This window comes from Leptonychotes weddellii, chromosome 10, assembly GCF_054177405.1.
Source record: "Leptonychotes weddellii isolate Sample4059 chromosome 10, ASM5417740v2, whole genome shotgun sequence".
In the NCBI taxonomy this organism is placed as follows: Eukaryota; Metazoa; Chordata; class Mammalia; order Carnivora; family Phocidae; genus Leptonychotes; species Leptonychotes weddellii.
In genome coordinates, this window is record NC_138378.1 from 34,502,243 (window position 1) to 34,518,072 (window position 15,830).

At 35.7% G+C, this 15,830-nt stretch overlaps 1 protein-coding gene across 2 annotated transcripts in view; it reads right to left on the minus strand.

Moving 5' to 3' along the window:
• Positions 1–15,830, minus strand: part of ESF1 (ESF1 nucleolar pre-rRNA processing protein) — a 63,924-nt gene that overhangs the window by 7,110 nt on the left and 40,984 nt on the right. For both annotated transcript variants that reach the window (XM_081833244.1, XM_081833245.1), the window contains exons 10-11: positions 9,458–9,579; positions 5,898–5,985 (exon numbers count right to left, since the gene is read on the minus strand). In XM_081833244.1, coding sequence (XP_081689370.1) covers positions 5,898–5,985; positions 9,458–9,579 — 210 coding nt within the window. The remainder of the gene's footprint in view (positions 1–5,897; positions 5,986–9,457; positions 9,580–15,830) is intronic.

The following is a 15,830-nucleotide window of genomic DNA, read 5'->3' on the forward strand; positions in this document are numbered from 1 at the left end:
CCTCACAACAATGCTATGAGGTAGATTCCATTATTTGTTATAATCTTCATTCTGTGGATGAGGAAACCAAAGCACAGAGAGATTAAGTAATTCTCTCAAGTTTAGTAAGTGAAGAAACCATGATTCAAACCCAAGCAGTCCAGCTCAGGCTCTCTATTGTTAATCACTAAACAACACTCCTTTATTATCGAATGTCCATCTCCTTGTAACAACTCTTTCTGTTTAAAATACATTTTGTCGTGAAATAATAAATAAATTCACAAAGCATATAATGGTTGAATAACTGCAGCTAATGAGGGGTAACAGGAAAAACGAAGCCTAAAAGTTGAGAGAGGCTTTAGAAACTGCTCCGTGAACACTAAGTCCCTGCCGTACTTTTGCAGACGTGCCCAGCTGAGAGAAAATGCCAGCATACAAGTGCTGCTTAGGATCACCCTTCAGTGCTACCAAGGCATCTATCTACACTTCCAGGAAGAAATAGTTGTAGACAGCCCTTTTTCCTAAAGTGAAAGCCTTTACTGTTCCTATATCAAATGTTTTTAAGGAAATGATATATCTACTTTCAGATTATAATTTTTTCTCTATTTTAAAATATGTGTATATTTATATATAATATCATCAAGGTTCCACTTTCTTAGGGTCTGACTTCTACACCCTAAGTTTACTTCTGCTCCTATGTTCTCAAGGCAAGAGCTCCTTTTGAAGTGAATAGACAAGTGACATATGCAGAAGATAGTTCTGTGGCAGGAAAAAAAACCAGGCTGTATATGATTAATACATAAAGGAGATAAAGATCTTCATATACAGCTGTGGGAAATAATTTCAAAGAACCCACAATGAACTGTTCCTGATTTTATAACAACCTGGTGAAAAGTCATAAAAATAAACTTGAAAGAAAGATTGTAGCAAAGGAGGAAAAAAAGAATCTCCAAAATGGTCAGGGCTAAAAATGATATCCAATTTTAACATGATGAATATTTCTTTACTCACAAAGAATTTACTGTGCTGGTCCAAACTGTTTAGCCAGAAGATAAATAATGTGCAGAGATCTTTTCTGCACTGTTAACAAGATCATATTAAGAGGGCACATCTTAATTTCTTTTAAAAAGCATTTTTTTTTCTCTTTGGAAAGCTATTAGACCTAAGTTAGATAAAGAGTACTAGGGAAATGAAAATTCCTGTTCTGAAAGGTAATCTTTATTTTTCAGTAAATCTTTTGGCAAGTAAGAAATCACGTGTCCTGGGACTGCTGAGAAAAGGACATATGGTTGATTCTAACACCCTGAATACTAACAGAGATTCCAGATCAGATATGGATTAAAAAAATAAATCTAAAAATCCTTACTGAGGCTACTATCTCTTTAAGCAAAAAATGTAACAGAATATATTTATGGAAAAAGATGTGTTGCAAAAACTTGACCTGTAAAAGGAATATCTGTAAAGGAAGTTCCATTTTCCATTACTTGTAATGTCCGAGAAGTATTCTCATAAAAAACTTCCTCCAAAGGGTTTAGCTGAGCACTTCGTACCAGAATAGTTAAAAGAATTCACTGGAGGGCAAATGCGGCCTCAGTACTGACCAGACCGGAGTGGTAAGCCCCCTTGCAATTCACTGTTTTTTGTAGCAAGTTCCAATGCCCATAATTAGATACAGTCTGTTAATCGTCCTCTGGACCTGGGCATTCTGGCTTTGCTTGGAAATCCAGCAATTCCCCATGTCCACCTCTTATACACATGGGTCCTGGCTCTGGCTTCGGTCTTTACAACATACTTACTTTGAGGGTGACAAAAAGTAAAGAGACTCCATTAAGACTCAAGTTCTACCATCTACCACTGACCGTTGTGCAATTCAGCTATGTTTTTTGAGCTCCAATTTACTCATCTATAAAGTGGGCTGAAGTTTAGAGGACAGAATACAAATATAAGCATTTTTAAACTGTAGACCAACATATAAAAGCAATTTGATATAAGCACTCAACATACTGACTAAATGAATCAAGTATATGCAGCATATTATCAGATTTCATGGTGGTTTATCAAATATCTAAAGTTGTCAAAGGATACATTTTAATAGGGTATATTTACATGTGATATACTTTATTTTACTCCTACTTCTTCAAAAACAAAATCTTATTAAGGAGTTTATGTGATTAGACAGACATAAACAAATTTTTCCAATACAGCTGACCCTTGAACAACACAGAAGTTAGGGGCACTGACCCCCCACAGTTAAAAATCCACATATACCTTTTGACTCCTCCAAAACATAACTACTAATAGCCTACTGTTGACCTGAAGGCTTAATAACATAAAGAGTTGATTCATACATATTTTGTGTATTTGTTAGTATCTATTTTTACAATAAAGTAAGCTAGAGAAAAGAAAAATGTTATTAAGAAAATATAAAATACATTTACAATACTGTACTGTATTTATCATAAAAAATCCACGTAAAAGTGGATTCACGGTTCATAGTGCAGTTCATACCCATGTTATTCAAGGGTCAACTGTATTTCATTTCTAAGAAAAAAGTAACTTTTAACTCATTCTAGAAGTACATTATATTTTTGAAACTCTCATTTGTTATCAAGTTTGCAGTTTAGGAAAAAACAGAAAAAAAAATATAGCAAGTTTATAGTGTAGGGGGAAAAATGAGAAAAGATTTCTAGTACTCACACTGGCTCCTAACCCAAGCCAAACACCAGGTCTGGCATTAATTAATGAACTCAATTCCTCCATAGTTTGAAGAGTATGTAAGTTTAGCTCTACGGGATTGCCAAGGGCAAAGGTGTTATAAATGTATCCAAGTCCATCTGGCTTAAAATGTCTCTGTCCTGCTCAACCATGGGGTTTGAACTATACACCCTTCCAAACACTAATGCTTTTCTTCCTATTCCACAACTGCTCCTCAGTTTCTTCAACGTTCCCCCTACCTTCCAAGTAGTACCTTCGCCAGTATGACAGAGTAATAGTACCTTGTGTAGGCTTTACCCAACCTCGGAGCCCAATCCTGCATCCTCATCTCTTATCAATGCTTTTCACCTCCAGTTCAATGGTTTGAAATACTATTTATATGCTACTAATTCCTAAGTTTATATCTGCACTGACTTCTCAGCTGATCACCCAGACTCCTTTATAAATGTAACATAATACCTCCAACCATCTCAAAGTGATTATAACCAAAATGGACCTACTGAGCCTACTTCCCACCCAAACCTATTGTTCCTACATTCCTTCCTAACTCAGTAAATGGAAGAATATTCTTCCAGAGACTCAAACCAAAAATCTAGAGTTATGCTAAATTACTTCCTTATTCAAGTAAGTCAGCAAGTCTACATCCAAAATATATCTAGAATTCCATTTACTTTTCTCCTTCCAATTCCATTACTGGCATGCTATCTAAACCAACCATCATCTCTTGCAAAGTCTGGTCTCCCAGTTCTCACCAATGCTTCAATCTGTACTCTTCACAGGAACCAGAATACATACCAGATCATGTCATGTTCTTGCTTTAAAGACCCTTCAGTGGCTTCCCACTGTCAGGAGAGCAAAATCCAAATGTGTTGCCACGACACAAAACCCTGGGTTGATCCTGTGTCCAGCCTGGCCTCATACCAAACTCCTCTGACCATGCTCCAGCCACATCAGGGTCTTTCAATTTCTCCAACATGACAATTCTTTCTCACCTCACAGCCTTTCTATCTCTTACCTCTCATTTGCAACATTCTTTATGCAGGACTCCTCATTCTACAGGTCTCAGCCAAATGTCATCACCTCAGAAGTCTTTTTTGCCTACCCTACGTCTACAGTAAGCTACTCTCCTTCCTCTCAGTTATATCCTCTATATTACCCTATTTTCTTTAAAACACTGACCATATTCTCATAATATTCTTATTTGTTTACCTGTTTAGCATGTCTTCCCTAATACCATAGACTTCTCAAGAAACGTAACCTTGCTTATATTATTACCGCTCTACCTTTAGCCTAGCAGAGTGTCCAGCACCTAGTAGGTAATACTTATTGTTTGAATGAATAAACAAACATGGCAAGATACTATTTTTTGGCCCTAAATTTTATTAAAAAAATTCTCAGCCTTTTTGTTTTTCTTTTTCCTTTAAAGAAACAACTTCAGCCCAGATATAAATAATTACTCCTAGGATATACTCTGAAATCAAAAGTATATTGAAAGCAAAAAATTTTATCTATACTTTCCCTTGGAACTTTTGCTACTACCTTTCGAGGAAGCTTATTCACAATTTAAATGTGCTGATTCCAGGAAACAAGCTACCCCAAGCCATCAAAACATTTTTAACTTACTCTTTGAATCCTACCCTGAGTTCTAAAGTCTGACCAGAATGTACATGCCAAATGAAGCACTTTGGAATGAGAATAAGGAAACTATAATGCTTTGCATTTCTCCATTATAAATTTGGTTTCCTGAAATCAGAGGATAAGGCTAAAATCCATCATCTTCTAGAAATGACCACTCAGGTATGATAAAAAGCAGAATATGCTAAGTTTCCATTTCCCTTTCCAATTCCTAAGAATATGACATCCTATAATAGACTTTATTCATCTTAATCTCCTTTTCATCAATAAAATGTCAGTGCTAAAAGGCTATAAAAACCAGGAAATAATTTTGAGCAATTTTGACTTTCCTGTTGAGAACTATTCTGGCCCACTAGTCACAAGGGACAAGAAGCAGGGAAATTTCATAAAATCCTTCTCTTTACAATGCCAGCTTGGAGTTGCTCCAGGAGCAAGTCTTTTGGAGTTCATGTGTGTGGTATTTAGATCAGGGAAAGGCAAAATGCATGAAAACAAATGGAAAATGCTTACAGTAGTCTCTGCACTGACCTAAGTACGGCCTGAACCTTACCACACACATTTACACATACCAAAAAGGTAAGAATGAAAGCATTCAGGAAAGAATGAGCAGTGCATATGCAATGGAAACAAAGCTCCTTGGATATAGGAAATTGAATGCCCAGATAGTTCAGGGATCCAAGGAAAAAGGGGAGGAAGCTGGCTTTCATCTATAATGATGAAGTAGGATAAATGTAAAATGGATAAAATGGAACATAGATGTTTTTGTATATTTGAGCAGAAAAGTTTTTTTTTTTTTTTATTCTTATGTTAATCCCCATACATTACATCATTAGTTCTAGATGAAGTGTTCCATGATTCATTGTTCGTGCACAACACCCAGTGCTCCATGCAGAACGTGCCCTCCTCAATACCCACCACCAGGCCAACCCATCCTCCCACCCCCCTCCCCTCTAGAACCCTCAGTTTGTTTTTCAGAGTCTATCTTCTCTCATGGTTCGTCCACCCCTCCGATTTCCCCCACTTCATTCCTCCCCTCCCGCTACCTTCTTCTTCTTCTTTTTTTTTCTTAACATATCTTGCATTGAGCAGAAAAGTTTTTATACGTTATATAACACTGTAAAAATTAAAAGAAATTTATATACACATCCACGTGAACATAAACAAATTTTTCACTTTCACTTTTTCACAGCCTTCGCAAAGACCTAGAGTAGATGCATCATAAAAAAGCAGTGAAAGCACACAAGAAGCTGACTTCCTTTTTCTTTCATCCTTTCTCTCATCAATCCTTCTACAAGGATATTTCTGAGAAAGGAATCCCTGGTAAACCATTAAGTCAATCACATCACCAAAACCCTCCTAATGAAATTACCCCTTGTATGTATAGGAGGCATGCCGACCCTTCCTGAGCTGAGAGATATTTATACCCCATTGGACAGACTGCTTATAAGCCACTAAAAGAGCTACACAAATTCTAGGATTTTAAGAGAATGAGTAGTTTATATTGTTTCTACCCATGACACCTTTTTAAAAAAAATTCCAATTAAAAACTCAAATATGGGCTGGCTTACCTATTTTTGTAATTTCTTCAGCAAAGTATGGGTCATTCAAATCAACATCAGAGGGAAGTTCATCTTCACTACCCTCTTCAGCAAGAGCCTTAAAGTTGAATATAAAAATACATGTAGTTTATTACGAAGACCATGAAGGAAAATCCTATCATTTCTTTTAAATCAAATAGTTCAATCTAGAATTACACCAGTTTTTAAAATGGATTGGTTTGTAAAATAACTCCCATCTGAGTTATTCTTTTGTTTGTTCAACAAATATTTATGGAATATTTAATAAATATAGAAAATTATGTAGGGTTTTTGGAGAAATGAAAGCTATCAGATACATGGTTTCTGTCTTTAAAAATTTTACAATTTATAAGCAAAAGCTAGACACATAAACAGACACATATGTCAGTAATAGTAGTTCAAGATAGGAAGTGCTAGAAGAGGCAAAAATGAAATGATACAGACATTCAAAAGAGAAGAACACTTTTATGTGGTTGACAGCGAAAGGAGGTGGCCTTTTCTCTCACAAAACTGAGAAATTGCAGTGACTATCAATAGTTTGAAGTAGTACATTGTGGGTTATCATTTAAATTATTTAAAATAATTTATTTGCAGGTTAAAAAAAGTGATCTTTTATTATGACAATTAAAACATATACAAAAGCAGTAAGGACAGCTTAATGAAGCTCCTGTTCTTATCACCCAATTTCAACAATTATCTTGTTTTATCTGTAATCCACCCCTGAAAACCCTTTGGCTATTTTTAAGAACTGTTGGTTAAATTTTTCCTAATTAAATTTGAACAGACGGTCTACTAAATTAGAATATTTAAATTAAAAATCAAGCCTATAAAATAAATAGAACATATGAACTAAGATCATACTAACCAGACTGAGTTTTATTCCCAGGAACCTAAAAAATGAGTCATTTTAATAAAAATATTTAGAGTATATATTGCTAAACATCACCCTGCATGCTGAAAAAGACCCACCAAGCCCTAAAGAGTATTCATTTGGATATTAATATCCTTTTTAAAAAATACTTAATTATTTATTTTGGAGAGAAAGAGAGAGAACACAAGCGAGAGGGGCAAAGGGAATCTCAAGCCGATTCGGCGCTGAGCAAGGAGCCTGATGAGGACCTCGATTTCACGACCCTGAGATCACGACCTGAGCTGAAACCAAAAGTCAGATGCTTAACCAACTGTGCCACCTAGGTGCCCCGATATTAATATCCTTTTAAGAACAAGAACTAAAAATTTTTCACCAAACTCTTACAACAGATTCAGTAATAATATGATGTTTCTAACAAAGATTATGTAATACCTACATATCTAACTAAGTATCTATTCACGTATTTCTTTAACTGCTTTTAGAGCTAAATTATAGCTATATCAACTTTGACACATAACCATGTATTCATTTCTTTATTAATAATTTCTCAATTTCAGGGCGCCTGGGTGGCTCAGTTGTTAAGCGTCTGCCTTCAGCTCAGGTCATGATCCCAGGGTCCTGGGATCGAGTCCCACATTGGGCTCCCTGCTCAGCGGGAAGCCTGCTTCTCCCTCTCCCACTCCCCCTGCTTGTGTTCCCTCTCTCGCTGTCTCTCTCTCTCTGTTGAAAAATAAATAAAATCTTTAAAAAAAATAATAATAATTTCTCAATTTCAAAATTGAAGTCACAGAGATGAAAAGGGGAAAAATATTTTTAACATGAAGGAAATTCTTGAAACTCTTCTCTATATGAAAAACTGTGGATGGAAGGGATCTGCTGGAATGCAGCACCAATCCAGCACAGAGCACTGAGTTTAGAACAAACTGGCTTTCAACAGATGTATTTTTAACGGCAATAATAAAACGAGTCGTCTTAGCCCAATGAAGGGAAAGAGTAAAAGCACAAGATAAGCTCAAAGTGCCCAGCAAATGAAAATCAAAAAGAATAGCTGCTGAAGGTCTCAGAAACAAGTGACTACTTTATTGACCCAAAAAGGACCCACTTGTAAATTTTACAATAAACTGATGGTTTAATAACTTATGAGATTATTCCATTTAAAAGATATTTTACTGCTTACCTTAGTTTTAAAAGAAGTTCTAAGGAAGAAGAGAGGCAACCTATCAATGGGGACAGGGCTCTTACCCTCTATTCTCATTTTATTATCTATTTCCAGAAACACTGACTAAAATAGAGGAGTATTAAAAATCCCTCCAGTGCATCATTCAATTTTGCAGCCCTCTATATTTACAAGCACTGAAAGTCACAGCTGTACCAAAAGCACAAGCCTCTGCAGGACAGAGAGAAACAATACCGTACAGTAGAAAGGACACTGGAGTGAGAGATCTGGATTCCGGTCTCAGCTTGGTCATTAACAAGCTGTGTAGCTGGAGATAAATCAGTTATTTTTCTACAACTATAAAGCATCAGGATTGGACTAGAACAAATCATTTAAGATTACTCAAACTGCAAAATTCTGTGATTACTGATACTATCTTAAGGCAATAACTATACTGTTAGAATGCTGAATTTCAGTGATAAGATAGAGTATTTTTAGTGGCAAAAACTGTTAAGTGGTCTCTGCTATTTCTAAGGACTCTGATGGAAAAGATGTTATCCTCAAATTATGGGAGTCAAATTAGATTTTTCAAGACAACATATTAGTGCAGAGGAAATATCCTTAATTAAAGGGATTTAATGACAAGATGTTAATAGATCCATATAATACTGAAACGTGAAAAATGCAGGTTGAGAAATGTAGAGAAAAAAATTTCACTCATGTCAAAAATTTCTATATGTAGGGGCACCTGGGTGACACAGCTGGTTAAGTATGCGACTCTTGGTTTTGGCTCAAGTCGTGATCTCAGGGATATGAGATCGAGCCCTACGTCGGGCTTCGCACTTATTGAGGAGTCTGCTTAAGACTCTTTCTTCCTTTCCCTCTGGCCCTCCTGCTTGTGCTCTCTCTCTCAAATAAATAAATCTTAAAAAAAATTTCTGTATGTATATATCCTCAAGTAAAAAATTCTGTATGCATCTTTCTTCCTCAAAAACACAAATAGAATTGAACTGTTTTATATCTACGTATCAACTAAACTATGTATCTTATAGGTGGCATACTTAAAGGTAAAATACTAGAACATTGTAGTTAAAGTGGCTCTGGTCTTTTATTAGGATTTGTACCTCATTACATCACTTTGCAGAAAACACTTAGGCTACTGGGTTTTTCCCTTCCTCTTTCTTAAAATTGTGATGATAACAAGGCCTATTCTAGTGAGTGGTTACATTATGAGATAATGGATGCCAAGCACCTGGTACCTTCTGATACATGGTTGTTGTTCAATAAGTATTTGCTTAAAATATCATTGATACCGGGGCGCCTGGGTGGCTCAGTTGGTTAAGCGACTGCCTTTGGCTCAGGTCATGATCCTGGAGTCCCCGGATGGAGTCCCGCATCGGGCTCCCTGCTCAGCAGGGAGTCTGCTTCTCCCTCTCCCGCTCCCCCCCTCTTGTGCTCTCTCTCTCTCTCACTCTCTCAAATAAATAAATAAAATCTTTAAAAAAAAAAAAATATCATTGATACCTTCTGTTTCTTCTTCAGTCTTTTTTTCTCTTTCTTCTTCTCTAAAAATTGTTCCCAAGGGGTCAATTTATCTTTTCCTTCCAATTTGTTTTTGACCATTTCTTCTGCACTTTCTTTCAGACCTAAGAAAAAACACAGAGTTCAGTTTAAAATGTTGTATCTTCATTCATTAAAAATGTAATTTACCCAAAAAGATAATTTACATATATTTACCAGAGTAACAAAATAAAATGCAACACTAAATTGTGTAATACTCCCAAATCAGAGAAATATAGGATCAACTCATATCAAAGCTATTTCCTAATAAAAAACAACAATAAACTTAACCAAACCAAAATAAATAAACAAACCTAGCAACTTGATATATAGTCAGGCCACTGAAGAAAAATCTTTTATTTAGGTTCAAATTTCATTTCTATATACTTAATTGCTTTAAGACACTAGGAAAAATCCTGGAACAAAATCTTCTCAGGATATGACTACTAATTCATTTTTGATGGCAAACAGGTAAGTAGTCTTTAACATAATTATCTCTAATTGCTTCTGTTGCCCAAATAAAAGCATTCCTTGGAAACCATAGGTGACTAACAAAAATTGATTAGTAAGGTAATCCTTGTTGAAATACCCCCGGAGGAAAGAATTCTCATAATCTCTCCTCAAGTACTATGTGAGATACATCCTTATGATCAAAAGGACCACCAAGGTCAGATTCCACTTTGTATGGTTTACCTCTTTCAATGTTATTTGCTCTTTTTAAAAAAAATTTTTTTAAAGATTTTATTTATTTGAGAGAGATAGAAAGAGAGTGAGAGAGCACAAGCAGGGAGAGTGGCAGGCAGAGGGAGAAGCAGGCTCCTGCTGAGGAGGGAGCCCACCATGGGACTCGATCCCAGGACCCTGGAATCATGACCCGAGCCGAAGGCAGACGCTTAACCGACTGAGCCACGCAGGCAGGCACCCTCAATGTTATCTGCTCTTGTACTTCATCTTTAAAGGTCCTTATTTCTTATATTCTACAGTTCCTAATTTGTGTTTCTAGGTGGCTTATGTAATAACTGGACTAGATGAGTGAGAAGGAAAAAGCCCTGAGGCTGACGTATCAGTCCTTGAAGACCCTCATTACTGCCAAAGTAAGGAAATGTGATTACTGTGTTGTTACCTTTGGTAATAAAGACGTTTCTTTATTTTGTAGTATTGTTTGGACATCACAGTTTGGTTTGGGGAGGAGGCAGCTTCACTATTTATATGACATAATATTCATTTCAGAAAAACAATACTTAATGGAATGATTCAAAATGCTTTTTAAGAGAGACATGGTCAATCCAGATCATCTTCCCAGATATACTCTAAATTCTAAGGTGAAAGCAATCCTAAGGATATAACAATTCCTTTTTTACCTGATGAGTATACTGAGACTAAGAGCATTCAGCAACTTGCCTAAGAACATGCAGCAAGGAAGTCACACGACTGTAATTGCCTAGTTATCCTCTATACTATGACCAGATACATCTAAAATGCTGGTTTGACCCAGAATAAAGAAATGTATAAAGTATAAAATGAATAAAGTCAAAAGCTTTGGGTCTCAGGTTCCTTATCTGAAAAAGGAGGTTGGTCTAGATCAGAAGCATATAACCCTCCCACCCACATACACCTCTCCCCCACCCCCAAAGAAAATATTTGGTAGAAGTCCAAATATGTAACAACTAGAAGTAATGTTTTGGGTCTTGTGCCTCAAAGAACAGCCTGAAACAGCTGGAATAGATGATCTCTAAGGTCCCTTCCTTGGCTTTTAAGCCAAGACTTAATCTTAAAATTTCTATGACTTAGAAGAGTATTAAATTATCTGCATACTCAAGGTTATGCAGATTTGTTTTTATGATGCACTGCTGGTAAGATCTCTAATTTATTGAATACTAAATCAGAAACACAACTCTCAATTCAAAGATGTTTCTTATGAGAAAAATACAATTCTCTTTACTAAACTGTTTTTAAGAGAAATGTGACCTGTATAAAATGATGTCCAGATCTTTGACTGAATCAACAGATATACAGCATTTAGGAAATGTAAACTGGGATCCTTACTTGGGAGAAAGCAGCAAATCCTGACAAAAGAAGTTGATTTTAAATCACAAAATAATAGGTTTATATATTATGCCTGTGGGTTAGCATACAATCAGGCCAGTCTAATTCTACATGTACAGTATTGTATTATTAGATATGATGTTTAAATAATCTTTAAGGCATTCTTGTATAATTTCCTCAAACATTAAGAAAGATTTTATTACTCCAAAATACTAAATTAATATATTTATACTTTTTTTTTCACCAAAAAGTATTGTTTAATTTTGATCCTTGAAACTTACTACAATGATAAGGAAAGTTCTGTATCATTGTCTCTTTCAGGTGACTAGGACATTGCTTTGATGTGTCTTAATCACTATGAACTTCTACTCCACATGTAGGGTCTGAATCTTTTTTGGGAACATGGATACCTTGAGAATTTGATAAAAGATACGGCATCTCTCCCTGAAACACTGTACTGGAAAAACTTGCATACAGCATTCAGGGGTTTATGGATACTCAATGCTCATTTCGATGTAAGAATCTAAGGGTCTCAGGCAAAGAACATTTACAGGGGCACTAGAGGTCTACATGAAGATGGGGGGCCAGCTCCCATAACTTCAAAACTTATTAGCACTGACATTTGTAGATTCTACAGCAGGGTTCCTCATAACAGCACTGTTGTCATTCGGGACCAGATAATTCTTTGTTGTGAGGAATTATCCTGTACATTGTAAGGAGTTTATCAGTATGTCTGCACTATCCACTAGATGCCAATAGCCCCAGTCATAAAAATAAAAAAATGTCTCCAGATATTGCCAAATGTCCTCTTGGGAACAAAATCACCTCTAGTTGAGAACCACTGTTCTAGACAATGATTAGAAGGCATTTCTGAAAAGAAGGGCTATTTCATTATTTGCATCACATAAGTTATGTGTTATTTTATTTGGTACTTGATTATATAATGTCTTTTTCACTTTAGAGTTTTCTCCCAACTAAACCAAAGGCAGCTAAAGTCACCTTCTTTTGTATTCCATAATATTTAACATAGTGCCAGACACATAGTAAGTACTTAATAAACACTTAATTGATCTGTCTTGAAGGAAGAATTCTTATTTCAAGCCAACTGTTTGATCTTGCAAGTTTGGAACATAATCTCTCCAACAGAAAATGAATCAAATCTTTAGGATATAAATATGGCCTTTATCCCAAAGTGGTGTGTGTGTGTGTGTGTGTGTGTGTGTGTGTGTGTACATGTGTGTATGTAAGAACCTACAGCTCTAGAATAATTCATGAAATATTATTCTCAGAAAATATATTTTCTTTCTTTTTTTTTTTTTTTTTTGGTATTTAGCTTGTTTGTAACAACAAAGAAAGAGTTATCTTCAGTTAAATACAGTCTGAAATTTTTTGCCTGGCTCTCACTTAAACATACCAAATGTGTATTAAGTAGAATGACAAACACATTGCAGTGAATTAACACAACACCATGATAACTTAAAAATGCTTTGTTCTCATTGTCATCATGAGGTCATTTAAATCTCTTGCCACAGATCACAGTTGTTTATGTTCTGGTTCTTAAAAATATGTCCATCCCAGAAGTCTCTTGGCATATGCACAAGAACATTCTTCAGACAGTTTCAGCCTCATCTGAGAGCAGCCACTATGTGACTAAAAAACAACTTCATTATAGCTGTTTTTAAGTTTTGCACAAATTTGTTTTAAAAAATTGTAAGTGTATAGCCAAAGACTGCCGAATTAAATATAAATTAAATATAAAAAATATAACATATTTACATATAATATATAATAAATATAACATCAATAATCCTACAAATAAGTGGTAAAAAACTCTTTCAAAGCCAACCATGAACACAGATGACTCAATTATGACAATAATTTAAGTGCAATCCATTCAGAATGATTTTGGCAGTTTGCATACATACAAAAATACTTTAAATTTGCTTTCAAAATCCACTAAAACAAAAGTATACATTTCTCCTGACTTTACTACTCATGTGAAATATTTGGAAAGTCTTCAACAGGTAGGACATGAATAACTTAACTCAACTAGGTACTGTAGTTGGTTTTGTTTATAAAAACAAAATGCATGTTTTAAGATTTCTGATATAGGCTGAACTGGCACTTTTTATTTAAGTGAGGACTTAGAGTACATTGAGAATATTTATGAACACTTATGGTTCTATCTTTATTTATGGTTGTATGTTTAAATCAAACAGTATAACACTCAATTCCAAAAAGAGCTTTTAAAATGTAACTAACTACCACCATCACCACTGCACGGGAACTCCCAGCTTGGAATTCACTCTGGGTATAAGGGTTTTAGAGGAAAACCACCAACCATGTCCTGAGGAACACTGACATCAAAGGCACCCCTTCAAACTGGCCAGTTATCCCCAATGGTGTGGAGAGAGGGAAAAACACACTTACTTATGTAACAGAGGTCACAGGAATACTTGTTCCCTATGAGTAATGGTGATCTTCACCAGTGGCATTTTTTGGTGATTCAAGTGATTATGTACTTAGGATATCCTCAAAGCATACTGGTTAAGTCAACTATCAATCTTTATAATGAGAAAAATGAAGATGTGAAATGTTTTGAACTTGGTTCAGGACTTGTTCAGAACAAGAAATTGTTTAGAACATGTTCAGAATTTGGTTCATTATTTCTTATTTTAACTTCTGTAATCCCTCTCTCTTAAATTCTTACAGTACTGTGTATATTCTTTTATTCTGTACCATTTATCACAGTTGCAACTTCATAATTTGTGTGATTTTTAAAATTATTATTAATAGCTATCTACTTTATTAGCTTGCAAGCTCCATGAGGGTAGAGGCCATTCATAGCTTGTCTCCCTGAACCAGTCCCAGTGAGAGTCACCCTGGTGGCTAGTGGAGGGCCTCATATACATACCTAATAAATGTCTGTTGATAAATGAAAGGATAAACAAGTCAAATTTGTTGCCAACCTTACGGACAGAGGGCAACAATGCATGAAACTAAAAAAGTAAAATAACAACTAGTTTGGGGAACAATAGTAAACAGTAAAAATTACCAGTCAGCCAGAACCAAAATTGCTCTTCTTATTCACTTAATACTGTTAGAATACTATTATACCTACTATATGGAAACAACACAGACATCTATAATAAAGATAATAACGATAAGAGAGTATAGGTAAGCTACTTAGATTGGAAATGGTTTCTCACATAACATTTAATTTGGTATCTCCCAAAACATTCAATGAGGTATTCATAGAAGATACCGCTAAAGTATGTACTGAATGAATAAATGGTAATGCCTTTTGCCACTGCTGATTATCTAAAAGCTATTTCAGTGGGTAGCAACTGTTTTATATTTGTCTTGAATTTGAGCTTATACTCTAAGCTCTTCTAAATCTCCTTCTACTCTCCCTTAGAGTGACGCCTTCCATTTGTTAAGTATTTTCAATTTACTGTGAACCAAGCTGTCCTGCTTCTTAGAATTGAATGTTCTTAAAAAACTGACTTCAGGGCGCCTGGGTGGCTCAGTTGGTTAAGCGACTGCCTTCAGCTCAGGTCATGATCCTGGAGTCCCGGGATCGAGTCCCACATCGGGCTCCCTGCTCAGCGGGGGGGGGTCTGCTTCTCCCTCTGACCCTCTTCCCTCTCTTGCTATCTGTCTCTCATTCTCTCTCTCAAATAAATAAATAAAATCTTTAAAAAAAAAAAAACTGACTTCAAATACAAGACATTTGGGCCTCATTAGGGAGCTACTGTTTTCTGTATTTGTCTGTAATTATTTGTATTTTTTTTTTGCCTTTCAAATAGTTTGTAATCACAATGTACATAATAACAAGCTGTCCTAATAACAGAGCAAAATTCTGGCTGAGTTTGATGAAGCCATTCTGCTATTTAATTTATGGCAAAGAGAAATGACAACTGTCTATTCTACTTTCAAATAGTTATTTTTGGGGCACCTGGGTGGCTCAGTCGTTAAGCGTCTGCCTTCGGCTCAGGTCATGATCCCAGGGTCCTGGGATCGAGCCCCGCATCGGGCTCCCTGCTCCGTGGGAAGCCTGCTTCTCCCTCTCCCACTCCCCCTGCTTGTGTTCCCTCTCTCGCTGTGTCTCTGTCAAATAAATAAATAAAATTAAAAAAAAAAAAAAAGAATGAGAAGTTACCACACATATCAAATAGGATTTCCAGAAGGAAAAAACACAGAACATGAGGAAAAGGCAATATTTTAAGAGAAAATGACAGAAGTTTTCAGAACTGATGAAAGATACTAATTTTTAAGACTCTGGGTATCC